The sequence below is a fragment of the Phaseolus vulgaris genome, chromosome 9, assembly GCF_051622355.1.
Source record: "Phaseolus vulgaris cultivar YP4 chromosome 9, ASM5162235v1, whole genome shotgun sequence".
Lineage (NCBI taxonomy): Eukaryota > Viridiplantae > Streptophyta > Magnoliopsida > Fabales > Fabaceae > Phaseolus > Phaseolus vulgaris.
In genome coordinates this window covers 18,867,474-18,890,823 of record NC_143506.1, presented here as the reverse complement: position 1 = coordinate 18,890,823, position 23,350 = coordinate 18,867,474, and the positions used below count along the sequence as shown (strand labels likewise).

Here is a 23,350-nt window from a genome sequence, read left to right as displayed (position 1 = left end):
CCTTTTGTTAATTTCTTCCCTTCCATCTAGTCACAAACTTCAATTACAATTTCATAAGACAAAGTTCAAATTAGAGTTCCACAAAGATTAATCAAAACATAAAAAAGATAAAGAGAAATGAGAATGAAAGTATGCTTTTAGAGGAAAGAAAAAAGAAAAGAAAATAGAAAATAGGATAAAAAAAAGTGGGAAACACTACTAGAAAATCATTAAATAGAAACTAACTTTAAAGATTAAAAATAATTAGTTATTATATTGACTAAATTAGATATTATCTTAGAGACTAAAAAAATGATTGATTTTTAAATTAGTTTTTTATTATTGATAAATAGTTTATAAATTTGTATCTAATTAGGATTCTAAATTTGGTAGCAAAAACATTAGTAAATTAGATACAAATTTAGAAACTATTTATTAATAATAGAAACTAATTTATGAACCAATAACTGTTTTACTTTTTAAAATAGTATCTAATTTAGTCAATATAACAACTAATTAATTTTTATTTAAGGATTTTCTTTTAATGAAATCTGAATATTAAATTAACCATTCAATTATTTTGAAAATGAAGGGTATTATATTTCAAATGAACGCATCACATGCCATGTAAATAAAATGTATTTTTTTTATCGTAGTTACTTACTTCAATCTTATAATCAATGGTGGAAGAATTTTCTAGGCAAATAAACAAGTTACACATAGGGAATTCATATGAATGAGAATAGAAGAGAGAGAAATTTGGAATACAACTTGAAATCAACGTATGTGATAGATTATAACAGTCAAACAGGGGAGGAGGAGGACGTTTACATGTCACTTAGCGCATTTAATTAATTTTTATAAAAATATATAATATCTCTTTGATACCAACAATCTGAAGTATTTAACCTATGTAGCATAGACACTGACACGGACATACGTATATGATATATGAATATGGAAACACGGATCTATATTTATATAATTATAAATTATATAAATTGACAATAAAGATTTATGTGTACAAGTATGTTCCAGATATTTTTTTGGAGCAAAAAGATATTTTTCATAATTGGTTCAAAAAGATTTGTTTTTTATTTTTATAATCATAATAAAAATTCATACAATAAGTTTGAGTTTTAAAAAATTAATGTATTTTTTTTTAAATTGTGTTAAAATCGTGTTAAAATTGTAAAAAATTCTTTGAATTGAACATTTCACGGATATTATTCTATGAGTGTCAGTGTCGAATACGTGTATTCGACACCGACATTTAAAATAAGTGTTTTGAGCTTTATTTTAACTCCTTCTCGAAACATTTATTTTTTTGTTGTTGCTATTTTCGCATCTATAAGAAGATTCTTTGCTCTCTACAGAGGGCAAAAAGAAGTGGAGAATATATACGAAACAACAGTAAAATATATACAGGGTGACATTGTATTGTATGTTAACCCACAACGTTGATGTTGACTTCAAAGCAACTTATTAAGAGCCAAACAATGACTTTTTTTATTTTTTCCTTTTTATTCTTAACAATAACCTCAAGTTGTCAAAAAAGATGATAGTTTCACATCCATAAATTAAAATACATCCATTATACAATTTATAATATTAAAATTTTAATTAGATTTATTTTATTTTTAACTTAAAATAGCAATGTATATTATTATATTGTTAAATAGTTGTTAAGTGAGTGGAATTTTTATTGAAAGTGTAAAGTACAATTTTTCATCGAAATTCTTTCTTAATTAATATGCAAGTGAGAAGAACAACATAGAAAATATAAGACAAAGTTAATATTCACTATAGTGTGAGATTATAAATACTAGTGAGAGATTATAAAGAAAATATTGTATTACATCATTTGTCGAGTAAGATTAAGTGTTACCTTTCGAGTGAGAGAAATAAATATTGTAATCTTATTTTCATAGTTTCACATTTTCTGGAGTAGGACGGTGAGTTTTAAATTCTTAATTGAAAAGATTGAAGATTTTCAGTATCAATATTTTATTTTTTTCTATTTTTTATTGTTTATTTATTGCTTCTAGACATGCCCATTTTATATCTACACCAAAGAAATTATTTTTCAACAAAAATACAAACAATCCGAAAAGGACAAAACATTTATTTTCTTACAAAAACATGCTTCCAAAACCATTACTGTACTTTAATAATATCCATCAATTGACTAGAATTAAGAGAACCATGGCAAAAGACAATTTTGTTTTAGAATAACCACTACTTGTGTTAAAATAATTACTTTGCATTGTCCTTTAAACTAGTATAATAATTCTAAATTGAGATCAGTTTAATGAGTTTCAAATTCTAGCAGTTGTCTTCATCAACATGATGCTTGGAGAATAGCATATATTTTTAATATATTAACTTGGTTATAGTAACATTATTTTTTTTATCAAAATATCTCGATGTTTATAAAAAAAATGATAAATAAACAAAAAGATACTTTAAAGACGAATCAATCTTTATACAAAAGAATGAGAAACTCAAGAGTATCTTACATAACACTACAAGAAAATCATCAAATCGAAACCAATTTTTAGAAACCAAAATAATTAGTTGCAATAATAACTAAATTAGATACCATTTTAGAAACTAAAACAAAAATTAGTTTCTTTTTATTATTGTTAGTTTCTAAATTGGTATATAATTAGCAACCAAGGTTTTAACTACCAAATATTTAGTTTCTAAAAACCTTTGTTGCTAATTAGATACTAATTTAGAAACTATTTAACAATAATATAACTTAATTTAAAAATCAATTTTTGTTTTAGTTTCTAAAATGGTCTCTAATTTAGTTACTATTGCAACTAATTATTTTGGTCTCTAAAAATTAGTTTTTATTTCATATTTTCTTGTAGTAGTGTAACTAAGATAACTAAGGACAAAGTCTAGCTTGTTTAGGCTTCTTTAACCGTTCTACCATTACTCTAGCAGTAGCATAACCCAGTATCCATTGGTTTTTCAAATTTTTTTAGTAGCAACCATGGCAAATTAAAAGGGTTTTAAGCACTTTTCAGACAATTTTTCTGCATAATTTTGCAGCAACCATGGCAAACCAAAACCAGATTATGTTCTTTGTTTGGTTTTGTTATCTTGAATGTCTTAATTTTTATGTGATTATTGATTATTGTACCAAGGTTAAAACATTCCTAAAAATGTTCTTGTTAATTTTATTTTATTTTTTATTGATAAAAAGAAGTAAAAAAATAATCCAATATCCAAGACAAATTAAAAAACCTTGAAACCATTTAGCTCCAACAAGATCTTTCCTGTCTTCTCAAGTAGTACAGGAACTTGTTTATACATTATAAACCTCACTAACAACATTAAAACTGTTAATTAGCCAACTAATTTTTTGTTATTCCATTTCCTAATGACAGCAGCAGATTTACTTTGTTCTCATGAGTGAGTTGTATGGCTTCACTCAGAGCAACCAAAGCTGGGACAATATAAGTAACATTTTTGTGGAGAAGTTTAATTATTAACTATTGATACCTCTAAATTAAGTCAGGAGGAAGGAAGAGAATTGTTGGAAATTTCTCTTTAATTTAATGGAAGATTATGACCAATGAATATTGATAACTAATCCATTAAATATATTCAATGATGGTCATTCAAAAGTTTTTTGAAATTGTACACGACAAGAAAATCTGGAATTACATACCGATTATTACATATGAATAAAAATCCGTATATAAAGTCAATTTACATACGGATATTATCCGTATATAACATATTTAAAATTTAATTTAAAAAACAGAAATTATTATATATGGATATAATTCGTATGTAATTTATTTCAAATTTAATTAAAAATAATAAAGAGTGTTACATACGGATAACTTATTTTAAATTTATTTAAAAAATAACTAAAAATGTTAAATACGGATAAATTTGTATGTAATTTATTTCAAATTTATTTAAAAAATAACTAAATATATAATTAATATTTATAATATTAATAATAATAGTGATAATAAGTATAATAAAAATCATAAGATGACAAAATAAAATTTCTAGTGTAGTGGTTAAAGCTTATTTGATACCTCAAGCAAGTCCCTTCCAATGCAGTTTGTTTTCAACATTAATAATAATTATGATAACATATATAATAATGGGAAATAATAAAAAAAATTAAAAATAAATGTAATGAGCATTAATTTTTTTATGATAAAAATATTCATCTCATTCTTTGTCTAAGCAAGTAAGAAGAAGAACATAAAGAGAAAAAAGAGAATACCCCAAATAGGATAATTAATTCTGAATTTTTTCAACAAAACCTCCTAGAAAATATCACTCTAAACCTTCACTTTAGTGTATCCTCCTCCTTCTACTCCATATCCAAAAACGTTGCTTTTGCAGCTGCCAAAAGCATACACTCACGGAACTATGCAGCAGAAGGAACGGTTATAGCAACATTATAAGCCAAAGTAGTTTTGTTAATTACTATTTGTAGATTAGCTTATTATCTTGGCTTATACAAAAACCAAATAAAGCCAAATCCAATAACTACATTCAATAACTTGGTTTTTAACTTTCTAATTTGATTCGTTTTTGTGCTTATTAGAAACAATGAAGTGGCAAATAAGATACTTTCCAATTAATGCAAGAAAAAAAATTGTCTTCTTTGGATGTAGAAAACATAAGAAAACAAAACACAGCTCATATCCAAACAAACCAACAAACAAACCACACGGGAAGCATCACAATATTAACTCGGAAGAGAAAACAAACACCAATGATAAATACATAAGCCAAAAGCACATGCATCATTGTCACATGAGAGAGGAGCGCGTGCATTTTTCGTCATAATATATGTTAATCTATGGTTAAGAAGAATATGCAAACTTTTTTAAATAATTTTTTAGATAAAGTATACGAAGTCACAATTCCATCATTTCCTGTGACACTCTGATTCCACTTCATTGATATTAAGATACTCTCTTTTGTCAATATATTCAATTAAATTATTCCAATGGGTGACATCCTAATTAAAAAATATATAACCCAAAAAAGTACACTTCTCTATTTAACCTTTAATAAGCATATAACATAAAGGAATTTATTGAAAAAGTTTGAGAATGAATTAAAAATATATAAAACTATAAGAATATAAAGTTCAATTTATAAAAAAAAAAACTTTTTCTTTATTATTTTCATCGACAAATATGTATACTTGGTAAAAAGTTATTGATGTTTAGATATTATATATATTTTAAAATTTTAATCCCATGAGTTCATAATATAAAACTTTATATATATTAGATAGAAATGGGAAATGGATTGTTTTTTTATAAGAGTTTCGATATATTGACACCGTTTGACAGTAACACATATTTGACACTTCAGATGTGACAATGACGTGATAAATTTAAAATATGGTAGTAACGCGAATAAGCAGTGAGGCGCGAACTTTAAAATAGGGTAAAAAGAACATATTACATTGGTTAAATCATCTAACCGGTGTAATATATGACCCATATTCAAAAGCTTTTAGAATTTTTTTCATGAAAAGTTTGTGGTCATAAACGTCACATAAGTAATCACTTACAGACAACCGGGTAACCATTTTTGCATGTGTCAGTATATGTGAAAGAATCTGTGATTGGGTAACCAATTTTGATAGGATGTGTATCAAGTTCTGCCATGGGTGTAATATATGACCTATATTACATCGGTTAAATCATCTAACCGGTGTAATATATGACCCTTATTAAAAAAGAATTTTGAATTTTTTTTCATGAAGAGTGAGTGACCATAAACGTCACATAAGTAACCACTTACAGACACACGACTAACCAGTTTTGCGTGTGCCAGTACATGTGGAGGAACTTGTGGTTGGGTAACCAGTTCTGGAAGGGTCGGTATCCAGTTCTGCCATGGGTGTAATATATGACCCATATTACACCGGTTAAACCATCCAACCGGTGTAATATATGACCCATATTCAAAAACTTTTTGAATTTTTTTTCATGAAGAGTGGGTGGCTATAAACGTCACAAAAGTAATCACTTACGAGCACACGAGTAACTACACTACAAGAAAAACATGAAATAGAAACCAATTTGAGATATAAAAAATAACTAGTTACTATAGTAACTAAATTAGATACCATTTTAGAAACTAAAAAGAAATTGGTTTCTAAATTAGTTTCTATTATTGTTAAATGGTTTCTAAATTGGTATATAATTAGCTACCAAGGTTTTAACTACCAATTATTTAGTTTCTAAATTTGGTAGCAAAAACATTGGTTGTTAATTACATACCAATTTAGAAACCATTTAACAATAATATAAACTATTTTAGAAATCAAAAAAAAAATTTAGTCTCTAAAATTGTTTCTAATTTAGTCTCTATTAGCAACTAATTATTTTTTTTTTCTAAAATTGGTTTCTATTTCATGATTTTCTTGTAGTGTTAGTTTTGCTTGTGCTAGAACATGTGGTTGGGTAACCAATTATGATAGGGTGGCTGTAATACATGGCCCATATTATACCGGTTAAGCCATCTAACCGGTGTAATATATGTGTTTCCCGTTGCTTTTTTCTCCCTCCCTCCGACGAAGTCGCTGCTTCTTTCTCCCTTTCGTTCGACCTTCCCTTTTGTTCAAAACTTTCTCGCTTCCACTTCCGCACCTGCACTCAAACGCTAAACTCTTATGCTCTTACAAAACTGTCACATCACTCCCACAAAATTACAACAAATTTCACTGTCACATCCTCATCCAATATCACGTCTGCGATGTCAAGTTTATGTTAGTTGATATAGAGAGTGTCAACAAAACATCAAAATTGAAAAACGCAACTTGGAGAGGAATATTCCAATCCCAGAGAAAGCTCCATATGCAGGTAGAAAGATACAAGAAATACAACAATTTAATTAAAATTAAAGCAGTCTTATTTTTTACACTATTATAATTATATATTAAATTTATTTATTTTTATAATTACTGTATCAATTTGACCTGAGTAACAGTCTCATTATAAGTTATACAGTTTCGTCAGAATATTTATGTATGTACTAGTAACGTCAGAAGACTATACTCCATTATTATTGTTATGAACATGTGGGTGAGTTATATTTTCTCTAATTTTTAGTTCATGTGTATTAAAATATAGGTTGATCCCCCTCACAATATGTATAATTTTTTTAACATTTTATTCTTGTATAGTTATTTGTATTGAATATTATTAAATATTTCTATTTATTATTTATTAGTATTATACACGTTAAGTATGAATATTAATTTTATTTTATGTTTCATTTTAATTTTTATTAAATAGTAAATCATTAATATTTAAGATTTTTTAATAATTTTGTTAATAATTTTCAAATTTTCTCCTTTAATTCGTACGAGTATGTCTTTTTTTATACAACACAAGTTAAATATTTTTTTATCAATAAAAAAAATGTGATCTTTAATGTTATTTAATTGCAACACTCTTTTCATTAAACATTATTATTTTTTTAATATTATGTAAATGTTTTTACTATAGTTTTAACTAAATGCAAGAGCATCATAATTAAGATTCATAATTATATAATACTTCATTTACACTTCAAAATATTGATATAATATTTTAACTATTTTTTTAGAACTTGAAATTTTAAATTTATTATTATTTTCATGTTCATCAACAACATACATTAATGATTTTTTTATATAAAACTAAGTTTAAACTTAAGACACTAGTTATGAAGATGATCTTAAGGGTGTATTATTGTCACTGATGAAAAAATAAAATTTAATGATAATTTATTATGATCATTTTAACTCAACCATCATAGTAAGTTAAGCAATTACGAACTTGAAAATATAAAAAGAAAATGTGTCGATTCAAATTAAAAGTGACATAAAAAGGTCTTCTTAGAACATTTGTTTTTGTGCTCCACCATTTTTATCTCTTAGTTAGCTCTTTTATATATATATATATATATATATATATATATATATATATATATTCTCTTTTAGTCACCACCATTTCACTACAAGATCGCTACAACAAGACACTAGCAAAAAATTATTACTCACCACTGTGACTCTATCATTTTATTGGAAGGGATTAATAACTATAATGTATATGATAAACTTTTATTTTCAAATATTTAACACAATTACAGATTAAAATCAAAGACGAGTAATGAATTGTTTTCTTTTTAAAAATAAAAATAAAAATAATAAAAATATTTCAGGAATATACAAATCCTTATACAATACAACAGGACATAACTAGATTTTCTATCATTCCGAAAACAATAAGAAAACATACTTATAAATAAATAAAAAAACTAGTATAATCCGCAAAAAGAACTACTCTATCATAATATCTATTCTCAAACATTTATATACAAAGAAAAATGATACATTGACAACCTTACTCTACTATACAACCCTCTTTATGTTTAAAATTTCAAATTTTACATAAAATGACAAAAATATTTTTTTTTATATTATTAATAAGAAATTGTATAACGGAACAAGATGTCAATATATATTGTTCATATACAAAACATATAATTATTCGACCAATGTCAAACCCTAACAAACCCACTGATAAAGTTTTTTAATGGCTTTCATAAATATCAATTTAAATTAAAAATAAATAAAAATATTACACTATACCTTTAATGAATACTGAATTGTAAGACATTGATGGATATGGTAAAATTATCTGTCTTTAGTTAATGCAAAATATTGAGTTTGGTTTAGTATTTATATTGAGGTGGTAGAGTGTGGTAGCGTTGTGTCCAGAGACAATTCATAATTAATGGAAACGCATATGTCAGCTTCATTCACCACTCTCTCACCTAATCGCTCCATTCAGTCCATTACTCTGGGACTTTCCTCAAACTCAATTAACTCTGCCTCTTCATTTTTAAAACCTAAGTCACTTCCATATATAAAACATTCATGTTCACTTCATGTGCAGCAGATCTTAAGAGCCATACCTCAAATTCCGCTCCAGATTCATGTTTCCAAAGCCATCACAGACATTAAAACCAATTTTCTTAACGCTATTGTGGATTCAGCCTTTGAGTTTGTCGACCAGCTAGTGCTTCCGTCTCAGGTGGTTCAAGTGTTTTACTCATCATTATAATATGCATGAGTTTATTAATTATAGTATTTTGCAGGCTAACTTTGCTCCTGTGGAGGAATTAGGAGAAGCCATGGATATCACTGATATTGAAGGCCACATACCACGTCATTTTCCAGAAGGTGTCTACGTTAGAAATGGTACGTACATTTGTTAGTAGTTGGTTATTAATTCTGATTTTATTATTTTTAAATTATTTATCGTTATTATTGTATTAATGATCAGTTTATAGGCTGTTAATATTTTTATTTTATAGGTTTCATAATCTTATTATATATATTATTGAAGTAAATCAAAATAAATAAAAGAATCAGTCATGTAGTTTTGCAATCTTTTGTAATTATGTTTAATTAATTTTTACGACTTTTTACCTTATGATATTTCTTTCAATTAGTTTTTAAACTACTATCAATTTTTTAACTCTATCTGGATGCATAGAATTTAAAGAGAATCAAATTGAAAATAAATCTTGTATGTCAATTTCATCGATTGAAATGTCTGAGTATTAGTTTTTGAATAAAACTGATATAACAATAAATAAGAGTGAAATCAACGTTTCAATTCTCAATTTGTTATGTCACAATCAAGTTTCTTTACAATAGAATTACTTTAAAACTAGATTATTATTATTATCAAAACATTATTTGTGATTATGAAATTGTAATCATTGTTCGATTGATTGTACATTTAACAGTTTGCCATAAATTATATGAAGTGTTTGCATCATAATTGTGTTGGGAAAATTTAGAATTAATTCTCCCTCTTTGATGTAGATACAAGATGGATACTTGCGAAAATAATAAACAAATAATAGAAAATAAAGCAAATAGAATAATGATACATAGAAATTTTGTAACGTGGGAAAACCTTCTTCAAATTGAGAAGTAAAACCCACGGAACCTAGTACAAAGTAAAATTATAATATTTTGTTTCTTATCAGTGCACTCAATCTCACCTAACAATGATGGAATACAATTTGTCAAATGGAATACAATCTCTCTAGCATCTTACTAGGATTTCTAATCTCACAATTATGGTGAAAATGTCTCTACTATGAGAGTGGAATTACAATATTTGTTTCTCCTCACTTTATGACTCAATCTCATCCAACAAGGATGAAATACAATATCTCTCTACCATCTCACTAGGATTTCTAATCTCACCATTATGGTGAAAATGCCTCCACTATGAAAGTGGGATTACAATATCAGTGAGGATAACACTCAATCTCACACAACAACAAGAATGAAATACAAAGTCTCTGTAGCATATTACTAAGATCTCTAATCTCATCATTATGGTAAAAATGCCTTCACTATGAAAGTGAGTTTACAAAGTCTCTCTAACATCTCACTAAGATTTCTAATCTCACCATTATGGTGAATATCTACTCTTTCTTTTTCTCTCTATCACTACAAGAAAATCATGAAATAAAAACCAATTTTTAAAGACCAAAATAATTAGTTACAATAGTAACTAAATTAGAGACAATTTTATAAACTAAATAAAAAATTGGTTTCTAAATTAGTTTCTATTATTGTTAAATAGTTTCTAAATTAGTATCTAATTAGCAACCAAGGTTTTAGAGACCAAATTTAGAAACTAAATAATTGGTAGTTAAAACCTTGGTTGCTAATTAGATATCAATTTAGAAATTATTTAACAATAATAGAAACTAATTTAGAAACCAATTTTTTATTTAGTTTCTAAAATTGTCTCTAATTTAGTTACTATTGCAACTAATTATTTTGGTCTTTAAAAATTGATTTCTATTTCATGATTTTCCTTTTTAATTGACTTAATTGAGGGTATCAATAATTCAATTCCTCACAATAATATTATCAATATTCATTGATATAATCTCATATTAAATTAAAAAAGGGATCTCCGAACAAATTGCTGTTAATTAATCACGAACACACGTCTTTAATCAGAATTTACTTTTACACACCGTGGCAGGGAAAAATAGTTAAATCGAAAGCTTTGTACTTATTTAATTGATCATTTGTCACTTGGCCCACCACATGATGTACAGGATCAAACCCACTCTTTGGAGGATTGAAATCATCCAAGTCTATGATGGGGAGGACAAAGAGTGTCTGGGTGGAAGGAGAAGGAATGCTTCATGCTTTGTATTTCAAAAGGAAAAATGACGGCTGCTACACCATCTTCTACAACAACAGATACGTTCAAACTGTAACATACAACCTTGAGAAACAAAGTACCAACCCTTTGTTTCTCCCTGCAGTAAAAGGAGATTCATTGGCTGTTATGTGTTCTATGCTTCTAAACTGGGTTAGCATTTTTTTAATAATGCATATGTACCAAAAACAATTTAACTTTTATATTATGCATGCATGTAAGATTTACTATTTTTACAGCTGAGATTCGGAAAACTAAATAAAGATTATAGCAACACCAATGTGTTTGAGCATTCAGAGAAGTTGTACTCGATTTCGGAGAATCACATCCCACAAGAGATTGACATCTTCACACTAAATACTTTAAAATACTGGGATGTCAATGGCGCATGGAATCGTCCTTTTGCAAGTCACCCCAAGGTTTCTTTCAATTAATAATATCTGCATAAGATACAAGAGTTTCTTCCCTAACTATACAGAAAAGTCAGTTTACTTAATGATAGTTGAAATTTTCTCTTTTTACACTCTTAATGCAGAAAGTTTTGGGTACAGGAGAACTGGTTATTTTTGGAGTAGATGCAACTAAACCTTATCTTGAAATTGGAATAGTTTCGGGTATGTATTCTTTAAATTCTTAATAACAAAAACGGATGTAATATCGATAACATACCCATCAGTGTAACCATTTTCAGCTGATGGAAAGGAACTGGTTCATAAAGCAGATGTAAAACTAGACAGAAGCTGTTTATGCCATGACATAGGTATCACAAGCAGGTATAATAACATTCATTACAAACAAAATAATGAAACTAGTGCATTCATTTATGTTTTTGTTAGCAGGTATATAGCGATATTGGATTTTCCACTGATTGTAGATTCAAACAGACTACTTAGAAGAGGCCAGTGAGTACATATATTTAGTACTCATATATTGACTATGATGATAAGGCCTCGCAGAATATTTGTAGGTTAACTATTTCCATGTTATTGCACGTAGATTAATCAAATTCGACAAGGAGAAATATGCCAGGATTGGGATAATGCCGATCTATGGTGATGCTAACTCAATCCAGTGGTTTGAGGTGGAACCTAATTGCACATTTCATCTCATCAATTCCTTTGAGGATGGTCATGAGGTCGTATCTTATCCACAAATCATTGATATTAAACAAACTTACCCAGAATTTCTTCAGATACTCGAACAAGTTAGCAATTGGCTGCAAAGTTGAGAAATTTTCTACATTGTAGCAGGTTGTGTTGTGGGGTTGTAGAGCACTAGACTCAATAATTCCAGGACCTGAAGATGGTTTAAGGGAATCTAAGTTATTCTCTCGGTGTTATGAATGGAGATTAAACATGAAAAGTGGGGAGGTTAAGGAGAAATATCTCACTGGAGCAGAAGAATTTATGGATTTTCCAATGATTAATGCAAGTTTTACAGGAATTAAGAATAGATACGGATACACCCAAGTGGTTGATCCCACTGCAAGTTTTGCTGCAGGTAATTCTTTAAAACAAAGTTTCACTATTCTTTAACTATTCAACCATTGCAAGTTGCAACAACCTTATTTACCATGAACCTAGATTCATAATTCATACTATGTTTCATGTTAGATATTCCTAAATACGGAGCTCTAGCAAAGCTATACTTTGGAGAACCATGTTCAGAATCACCTATGGTAAATATTATTACTTTCCTTTTGTATATTTTTTTTTTCTTAAAATTATTAAAAATTCAAATGTGTAAACCAGGGAGAGACTCGAAGAGAAGAGCTTATAAGGGTAGAATATCATAGGTTTGAAAGAAATGTATTTTGCACTGGATCTGCCTTTGTCCGGAAGGAAGGTGGCGTTGAAGAAGATGATGGTTGGATAATCACTTTTGTTCACAATGAAGATACTGGGATATCTCAAGTAGGTCAATAATAGTTAGTGGCAAGTATAAATTAATTAACTGATCTATGATCCTGCTAAACTCAAATTATCTGCTTAATTTCTTTATTGTTTTTCTAGGTTCATATAATTGACGCAAAGAAGTTTTCAGGAGAGGCAGTTGCCAAAATTGCAATACCTTGCAGAGTTCCATATGGATTTCATGGAGCTTTTGTGTCAATCTCATTTTAGCCGTGGTGGGTTGAGATGTGTTGTTCGAGTTAATTAGTAACTATTGTCACTAATGTTTGTTTTATATATCGTGTTATTATCCATTTTGCTATCATTATTTAAAATAAAATATTAGGTTTATACTTTTTTTTCTTAGAGTAATTAGCAGCTTTTCTTGTTTTGCTTCTTTTTTTTTTTTTTATATAGTGTCACTTTTGTGTTTTTGGTGGTTGATTATTATACAATAAATTTATAGATATAATATATATATATATATATATATTTATTTTGTACATCTCATATTCATAAAGTATATATCTTACTTTACAAGTCAATTTTATGATATTGAATTAAATATAAATTAACCTTTCTTCAATTCTTTTCACAATATCTTAAGACGAGTATAATACTTATTAGAAAGGTTCAAATTACCTTAGTCACAATTTTAAATCTGGTTGAAGATCTTTAATGTAAATCTCTTAAAAATGTGAGAAATTATCTTTTTATATTTCAAAAAGTATAATTATATATCAACACTGATATGATTCCAATAGCAAGATGTAAATGATTATTTGACATTCTATGGAATCAATTTGAGTTGGAGATAGCTTAGGCACTTTTAATAGAATTGGATCAATGTTCTATGTTTCAAGAACTCACCAAAACTTGCACTAAACACCAAACTCACATAGAAGATCCATCTATTGCCAATTGAACTGATTAAAATGTATAGAAAGGCAAATGAACCGATTCAAACTCTTAAGAAAGCAAATGAACCGAACAAAACATGAAAAGAAGCTATTGAACCGAATTAAAACAAAAGCAATTGAAAATAGCCGAACATAAGTGCAAGAAAAGGAAGATGAACCGAACAAAAGAAACTAAGACATGTTTATGCTTCATATGAATATGGAGATAAAAGAAAGAAGAACTTATGGAGATGAAGGATTTGGTTTGATGATCACGCCACTTGGATGGTGAAGGCTCCAAGATAAGTGAGCTAGTGCCGCCACTTGAGAGAACCAAATGCACTCAAGATAAGACAAGGTGAAGGAGAAGACAAGTTCTCACAATTCTCTCTCAAATTGAGTAGAGTTTCTCTATTACCAATTTCCAATCTCCATTTTACAAAGGCAAGCACCTTTATTTATAGCCTAAGAGGTGCTGAAATGAAAAGCTAATTAAACTCAAATTACCCCCTAAATGACATAAAAGTGGCGCCAACTTAGAGCATGAGGAAGGTGTGACTTCCTTTCTTAGTTTGGCACCTCCCTATTACGTCTACACTCCTTTACTAAGCTCACACCCCCCAAGCTTCCTATAATTTTCCTAAACTAAAGCCTAAAGATGATTTTACAAAGGAGGTGTCTAATGTTTCCCTCTAAGCACCTTTCTAAACAATATTCTCTATTATTTACAATTTAAAAGAAACTATAAAGAGAGAGATATTTAATTGAAGTCCATTCTTGAAAGCTTGTAGACTTCTTTGGCGTTAGGCTTGATCCTCTCTTTTTGTCTTTTTTTAATTTTGAGAAGACTAGAAGGAAGAACTTCAAATGTGAGGGTGAATGCCCTCTTCCTTCATTAATAAAAGCCTCATTTATTTGATTATCATCATACTCCTCGAGTTGGAGAGAATTCGTCCACGAATTCTGAATCCCTGCACATAACAAAGTCATTTTATTTTTACAATTAAAAGTGGAAGAAAAAGGTAAACATGACTTAGCATTTGTAAACAAAAGGGATTTCAGAAAAGGAGGTTCTAGAAATCGACCAAGTTGGAAAAATTTGTTTAGGAATAACAATATGTTTTGGAAAAAGACCTCTTAAATGGTGAAAACCATTAGGAGGTATGAAATCATCCCTAACATTTTTTAACCAAGATGGTGTTGAAATAGGAACCTTGGATAATGAAAAAGATAAGGAAGGAAAACACCTTGGAGGTGAAAGGATAAGACTCGTGTCAACTTGGCCTTCTTTGTCTTTGTCATTGTTACGTGAGGTAGGTCTTGTTTTACCTTGTTTGTCATTAAGGTTTTTTTGTGGACAATGAAGAGCTATGTGCCCAAAACCTAAACATTTAAAACATTTTATATTTGAAGTTTTGGTAGGTGACTTAGGAGTAGAAGAAGTTGTAGTAGAAACTCGTTTTGTAGACGTGGTTTTCAAAAGATATAATTCCACCTTGATGGCTATGCGAAGCACTTGCTTCAAAGAAGAGTACTCATTTAATTCTATAAATTCTCTAATATCTCTTCTTAAACCACGTACAAACCATTTTATCTTTGACTTTTCATTAGCATGCATATTCATTTTAGTCAAAGTTGTTTCAAAATCTTTAAAGTATTCATCTACCATCCTATGTCCTTGAGGAAGCCTTTGGAACTTCAACAAGTGTTCCTTCCTAGAAGGAGGAACAAACCTCACGCACATACACTCTTTCAAATCATTCCAAGAAACCACGGGAGGTTTATTGCGATATATAATGTCCATTACAATTTTATGCCACCATTCTTTGGCATAGTCATTAAATTCTAAGGTGGCTAGCTTATATTTGTGCTCATCTAGGATCTCATGGAGGTCAAAAATCTGTTCACATTTAGCCTCCCAATCTAGATACACATTAGGATCACTATCCCCATTGAAACTAGGAATTTTGACCGAAGGGAGCTTGGCCTTTGCATCTCGGTAATAGCCATCTTCACGTTTATCTTCATGAGCATGAGGTCTATATCCATGAAAGTGGGGTTGAGGTCTCCTTCTTCTATGTTCTTCTTCACGGCCATAATCATTGGAAGAACCTCTAGATGAAGGTGTATGAGAATGACGTTCTTCTCCATTGATTAATTTAGAGGACCTAGTTTGCTTCATTTCATTTCTTTGTATTCTTTCCTCCAACTTTCTTATAGCTTCATCTTGGAGATTAATGGTTCGTTTTGCTTTTTTTAATTCATCAAGAGCAGAAGCTTTGCTAGAATAATGTTGTTTGGAAGAACCACTGCTGTAATATGAAGCCATTGTAAAAAGAAAACAGCAAACAAAGTTAAGAAAACAAAGTTAGCAAAAATAAATTGGAACCAAACTGCTGAAGTGAAGTGTCACTTAAATCACTCCAAAGAAAGAATACTCCCTTGACCAAGCTGATCTTGAGGCCTTGAGTAATCTCAAATGAAATATGTCAAAGCAAGAGCACACAATCTTCAAAGTACTTCACCACAAAACCAATGAATAATGAAAGACAAGCAATAAAAGGCTATAACAAAAGGAATACTAGATGTATGACAAACTCAAAGAGTAATGAATAAAAGACAACCAAGAACATAAGGTACTCAATGAAAAAGAAGGCACACAAAAGATACCTAAAGAAAAGCACTAGAGTAGATGAAGAAAACAAAAAAACAGAGCTACTGGAAAATATTTTTTTTATGCAAACTGTGCTTAATGTTCACTAATTTAACTGGAACGATATAAAGCGAACTGGATTATGAAATTTTAACCACAGAAAGTTCAAGATCTTAGCTCGACAATGGCACTGGAATTACTCAAAAACAGTAAGCCAATTAATTGAGATAAATTTTCGAAAATCGCTGCCAGATTATCGTATTTTTTTCGGCAGAATTGTACACTTTTTGTTTTTGATTTATCATTTTTTTTGTACTTGGAATTTTTAAGTACTTCTTTTTTCTACTTTCTGATAACACTTTAAAGAACACAAATCCAGAATTTCAGAAATTTCCACTGAGTAAATCAATTGCAATAAATCGAAACAGTGAGCACGTTCTTCAGAAAAAAAGAGGAATCCTAACAGGAATGAAAAACAGAATTAAGAACTAGCAAAGACATAATGGAAAATGATGTATAGGAACTTGTATAGGTCTAAAATACAAGTATGAACTCAATACTAAAACAGAAAATGCACAAAGGATCAAGAATTAAACTCAGAAACTGTATTACACCAAAGCAAGAAACAAAAAAAATTCAATAAAAGTACTACAAGAAGTGATGAAATTATTGGAAAAACATGACTATGACAAAACTTGTATGGATACAAAAAGGAAAAGACACAAACACTTGATAGGCACAATTAAGAAAACAACAATAAAACTCAAAATAAGCCTAAAAACAGAAAGGTAAACAACAAGAATTATAGAGCTCTTGAATTAAAAGTGCAACACAATTCAAAATTAAACAAGAACAAACATAAACTCTAGATACCACATGATATGATTCCAATAGCAAGATGTAAATGATTCTTTGACATTCTATGGAATCAACTTGAGTTGGAGATAGCTTAGGCACTTTTAATAGAATTGGATCAATGTTCTATGTTTCAAGAACTCACCAAAACTTGCACCAAACACCAAACTCACATAGAAGATCCATCTATTGCCAATTGAACCGATTAAAATGTATAGAAAGACAAATGAACCGATTGAAACTCTTAAGAAAGCAAATGAACCGAACAGAACATGAAAAGAAGCTAATGAACCGAATTAAAACAGAAGCAATTGAAAATAGCCGAACATAAGTGCAAGAAAAGAAAGATGAACGGAACAAAAGAAACTAAGACATGTTTATGCTTCATATGAATATGGAGATGAAAGAAAGAAGAACTTATGGAGATGAAGGATTTGGTTTGATGATCACGCCACTTAGATGGTGAAGGCTCCAAGATAAGTGAGCTAGTGCCGCCACTTGAGAGAACCAAATGCACTCAAGATAAGACAAGGTGAAGGAGAAGACAAGTTCTCACAATTCTCTCTCAAATTGAGTAGAGTTTCTCTATTACCAATTTCCAATCTCCATTTTACAAAGGCAAGCACCTTTATTTATAGCCTAAGAGGTGCTGAAATGAAAAGCTAATTAAACTCAAATTACCCCCTAAATGACATAAAAGTGGCGCCAACTTAGAGCATGAGGAAGGTGTGACTTCCTTTCTTAGTTTGGCACCTCCCTATTACGTCTACACTCCTTTACTAAGCTCACACCCCCCAAGCTTCCTATAATTTTCCTAAACTAAAGCCTAAAGATGATTTTACAAAAGAGGTGTCTAATGTTTCCCTCTAAGCACCTTTCTAAACAATATTCTCTATTATTTACAATTTAAAAGAAACTATAAAGAGAGATATTTAATTGAAGTCCATTCTTGAAAGCTTGTAGACTTCTTTGGCGTTAGGCTTGATCCTCTCTTTATGTCTTTTTTTAATTTTGAGAAGACTATAAGAAAGAACTTCAAATGTGAGGGTGAATGCCCTCTTCCTTCATTAATAAAAGCCTCCTTTATTTGATTCTCATCAAACACTATGAGAAAGGTTATTTTTAACGGAGTTATATTTAACATTTTGATGGTTTTAACCTATGTTAATTGCATTATATGCAGTTTGTTTTTCTCCTAGAACATCCAGTGTCATTAATAGATTACTGACGGTTTTAAATAACTTTTGAAAAAACTAGTATTTTTCGGCGTTTCATGATCGATACCACAAATTCAATTACGCTTCAGCAGAGTTAATGAAGTTAATCAGCAATCAAGATTTAGGTAATACACTTCTAAACATGATCAAAGCTCTCTAATCTGACACAATAAGAAATACCACTAAAATAATATAAATAGCACAAATTCCAAGGATCAGGTACGTTATCATACAGTGCTTTGACTACCGAGTGTGCTCTGACTATCGAGTATCAAATACTAAAACTGACTTGAGTGTCGGAGTATCTTCTGCGGATATCATCTGAACCGGGTTACAAAAAGACCGAAAAATAGAACAAGTAGAAAGAATGAGTTTGCGAGAGAGAAATTGAAGTACATGCCGACCAAGAAAGGATGCCGACCAAGAAAGGAGAGAAGGACTATAAATCTCTCGATCCCAACCCGTTCAACAACTCTACCATGTAAATTCTTCCTATTTTGTATAATCAAGTGAACGGTTATAAAAGGTGTTTCCATATCCATTAACACCAAATTGGATGTTATAGCATGGGTAGTCAGAATTTTCTGTGGTCCACCAAACAATTTTACACTCATTTCAACTCTATCTATCGATTAGAGTGCCAACACTATATGGAGAAATTAAAAATATTCATAATGGGAAACACGATCCTCGGTCTTGATGATGCTTATTAATTATCATTATTCTTTTATTTTCAAATTTAATTAAAAATTATACTTTTTCTGTTTAATGTTTGACATTTGTGTTGTTCTAATTAAAAACATAGAATAGTTATATGATTTTATTATTTATATTATAATTGAAAATTTCTTTTAAGTTGTAGATACGACAAAAGACAATTAAAATGTAAAGCGAATTGGTCATCATTAAACTTTTTTAATATAAATTCCTTAATTAGACTAATTTAAGAGAGTAAGATTTTAAAATTTTCATAACTGGATGATAACATAATTTTAATTGAATAAAATTAAATGATTGATTGAATGTTAGGGAGTTTAATTAAACTCCAATTATTTAATTCATTCAATTTATAATTGTTCATGCAATTGATACATATTTAGTTATCTTATTGTTTTATTTCTTATAATTTGGAAATAATATTTTATTTATCTAATGATCGCACAAGTCATTGTAAATGCAACCTAATATTTTGTTAGTTATACGATTTTGTACTCTTATCAAAATATTCTAAAAAAAAGGGAAAAAATCTTAGAGATATTTAGATAAAAAAAAAAAACACTAATGAAGATATCCCTAGTAATTTTTATATCTTTTAACAGGTGTAGCTAAAGTTTAAGTTAGGAGAAGAGTAATCATAAGATTAACCCCGTATGATGTAAACTCTCATTGTTAATTCACGTTTATTTCTTTTGAATTGATTACTTGTCTCTAACTTTAGTCACTTTATAAGCTACCCACTAACAGTTAATCTTGAACTTCTCTTAACACTTGGACCATTAGAAAAAGATTAGATTAAGAATAAATCATAATGGTTGAGAATAATTGACAAAAAAAAATCTAATAATTTGGAGATAGGGAAGGATTATATTAAAAGTAGATTTTAAACCTAATTCAATCCCATAAAATCCGTTCATAAAGTGAGGTTTACACCTACTTATATACAATGAATTGTCCTCATCTCTAGTTGATGTGGGATCTCCAACACACTCCCTCACGCCGAAAGTGAAGGCTCGTGCGTGGGATAACATATGATGGGTGGTCCGATAATGGCCCGATAATGGGTGGCCTGATAAACCCAACAAATATTCGCTAGGATAAGTTCGAAATGGTTCTGATACCATATTACAGTTAATGAAGATGAATATTCATTGTCTGATGTGGTACATCAAATGGAACGCACGTAATCGCAGTGGAGAAAGGGAGGTTCTGATGAACCCTAATTGCAAATGAAAAAGAGATAATGACTTAAACATAAAAAAAAAAAACAGAGAAAATAAAATACAAAAGAAATTCTTATTTATTTATGTATTAAAGAGTAAAATACATAGTATATATAAAAAAAAATTAATACCTAACTAAAACAGACAAAAAAAATTGGGTCAAACAAACAAAACTCAATAACTAAAAAAGAAAAACTAAATATGGTAAGTAACAATTGAGGTAATAATGGTTAACATAAACAAACTATGCATGCTAATCACATCTTGCGATAGTATGATATGTCAATCATGGAGACATTTTTTCAGTCATAGAGAGGGCTCCAAGCTGATGCATGCTTTTGTATTCATCTACCAGAAGATATTCTAATTAATTGTCAAAGACAAGCACTACCAAACAATAAAAGCATGCAGGGTAGGGACTGTTATAGTAAAATAAGACAGAATTGAATGCTTAACAACTTGTATCCGTCCATTGGACTAACACCAGTGGAAGTATGCTATGCCTATCCTGTAGTAGCAGTCATTTCTGATTTCCTCTCACTAATGTTTATTTAGGAAGAAAAAAATCAAAAAGAGAGAACCAAATATGGTAACATCTCCACTTCAGAAGATGTGTAACACCATCATGTTCAACCCCTTTAAGAACCATTTGCCAATAATGTTCATGATGCTTTTTTCTTTCCCCTTCAATGTTCAATCTCAAGACAAGGAAGACGAAGAACAGAACCTGCCACAAGACCCTCAAACCGTTCATCCAAGCAAGGGGGTTGTGATAGCAGTGCTCTCCACCATGTTTGCCATTACACTTATCTTACTTTTATATGTGAAGTTCTGTAGAGTCAACCCTCATCAACTTCTTACCCGAAACTCAAATCTCCAAAACTCTCAGGGCCTATCTCGATCAAGTTTAAGAGTTTGTGGTATTGACAAAGAAGTAGTTAAAACCCTTCCTTTCTTCACGTTTTCATCCCTGAAGGGGTTCAAAGAAGGCCTAGAATGCACCGTTTGTCTCTCCAAATTCGAGGACACGGAGACTCTAAGATTGCTTCCAAAGTGCAAGCACGCTTTCCACATGAATTGCATTGACAAGTGGTTTGAAAGCCACTCCACATGCCCTCTCTGTAGACGCAGGGTTGAAGCAGGGGACATCAAGAACCTCAACTACTCCCTAAGCTCAAGCTTCCTCCGAGTTCCTTCAAATCTCACCGAGGATCTAAACCTTGAAATCTTCGTTCAGAGAGAGCCTTCTCATCAAGGGTCATCGAGAAGAGGCTTTAAGGATGCGGGGAAGTGCAAAAAACAAGAACTGCTTATTGGTGATGGCAGTGGCGGTAGTGGTGCCACAAAGTGGAACAAACATGTTCATGTGACAAACCATAAAATAACTATCTCTGATGTTTTTACGAGGAGCAGGTGGAGTGATCTTAACTCTTCGGACATGTTGTCGTTGAGCAGCCAGATGCTTAATGATGTTAGCTGCAGGAGATTCTGTTTCAGTTCTCTGGAATCCACCGAAGACGGTGGAAAGGTTCACGGAACTTGGCGTTGTAAGGAGGAAGGAAAGTGGTTTACTGAACTGAATCCTAGTGAGAAGAGGTGCATGTCTGAGATTGTCAATGTTCCGAGGTATGCAGAAATGGAGAAGGAGAATAGGATCGGAGGAAGTGTGAGATCTAGTGAGAGATTGGGGAGAATTTGGTTGCCAATTGCACGAAGAACGCTCCAATGGATTGCCAAACAAGAAAGGAATCGGAGTGAATTAGAATACAAAACCCCTGCTTCAAATGTTTGATGTTGCTGCAATCTAAGAAGCTAAGACACGAGACACTTAAATGGCTGTGTTGTGTTTGATGAAACTCATAAGACACATATATAATTTAAAAATATTTATTTGATTTATGATAAATTTATTACGGTTCTAAGATAATTTTTAAAAAAAATTACATTAATTTTTTAAAAATTTAAATTTTATTGTATAAATTATTATGATTATAAATTTAAGAAACAAATTTGTGTTTCTTGTCCTACATTTTAGAAATTTTAAATATCTCTATGTCTGTGCAACATAGAATGCAATGAACACACTTTTAAGAACAAATTTTTTTATATTTTAATAAATATTAATATTTTAATTTTTTTTATTTTTTAATTTTAAAAATTATTTTAATATTTTTCAATTTGATATATTTTTATTAAAGAATTATTTTTTTATTATTATAAATACTAATATTTTATTATAGATGTAAGGTGAAAGAAGATGTAGAAATATATCACCCTTTTAAGAAAATGATGATGATATTTGTGTTTGAAAAAAAAAATGATTATTTCCCCTCACAAAATATTAAATAATCAATTTTAACTGTTACATGTTTTTTATTATTATTTTATTTCAATTTATTATTTATGTTTTAAATAAATCCCACACCTATTCTGTTAACTTCTCTTGTCCGTCTAACCGCCATTGTTCCTTCTTGTTAATGGCTCTATTTGCAGCAGTTCATGCTCCTTTCGCTCTCCTCCGTTCGATGCCTCCTCCGTTAGCGATCGGCTTCATCTTTACGATCTTCGAGTAGGTAAACTGGAACTCAAACAGCATGCTGAGGAGCAGGTACGGCACGCTGGACTCAATGATTATCGCGGTACAGTCAGCCTCGTCG

At 29.9% G+C, this 23,350-nt stretch overlaps 2 protein-coding genes across 2 annotated transcripts; both read left to right on the top strand.

The window, feature by feature from the left end:
* Positions 1-8,741: 8,741 nt before the first annotated feature.
* On the top strand, positions 8,742-13,487 carry LOC137822744 (carotenoid 9,10(9',10')-cleavage dioxygenase 1). The gene is made up of 12 exons (XM_068627728.2): positions 8,742-9,068; positions 9,133-9,235; positions 11,131-11,390; positions 11,477-11,656; positions 11,773-11,851; positions 11,929-12,010; positions 12,077-12,139; positions 12,234-12,372; positions 12,488-12,737; positions 12,851-12,915; positions 12,989-13,150; positions 13,250-13,487. The coding sequence occupies exons 1-12, from the start codon at positions 8,769-8,771 to the stop codon at positions 13,358-13,360; spliced, it is 1,794 nt and encodes a 597-aa protein (XP_068483829.2). The 5' UTR covers positions 8,742-8,768; the 3' UTR covers positions 13,361-13,487.
* A 7,708-nt stretch (positions 13,488-21,195) lies between these two features.
* On the top strand, positions 21,196-22,559 carry LOC137823016 (putative RING-H2 finger protein ATL12). Its single transcript, XM_068628086.2, has one exon. The coding sequence runs from the start codon at positions 21,280-21,282 to the stop codon at positions 22,483-22,485; it is 1,206 nt and encodes a 401-aa protein (XP_068484187.1). The 5' UTR covers positions 21,196-21,279; the 3' UTR covers positions 22,486-22,559.
* The last annotated feature ends 791 nt before the right edge of the window (positions 22,560-23,350 follow it).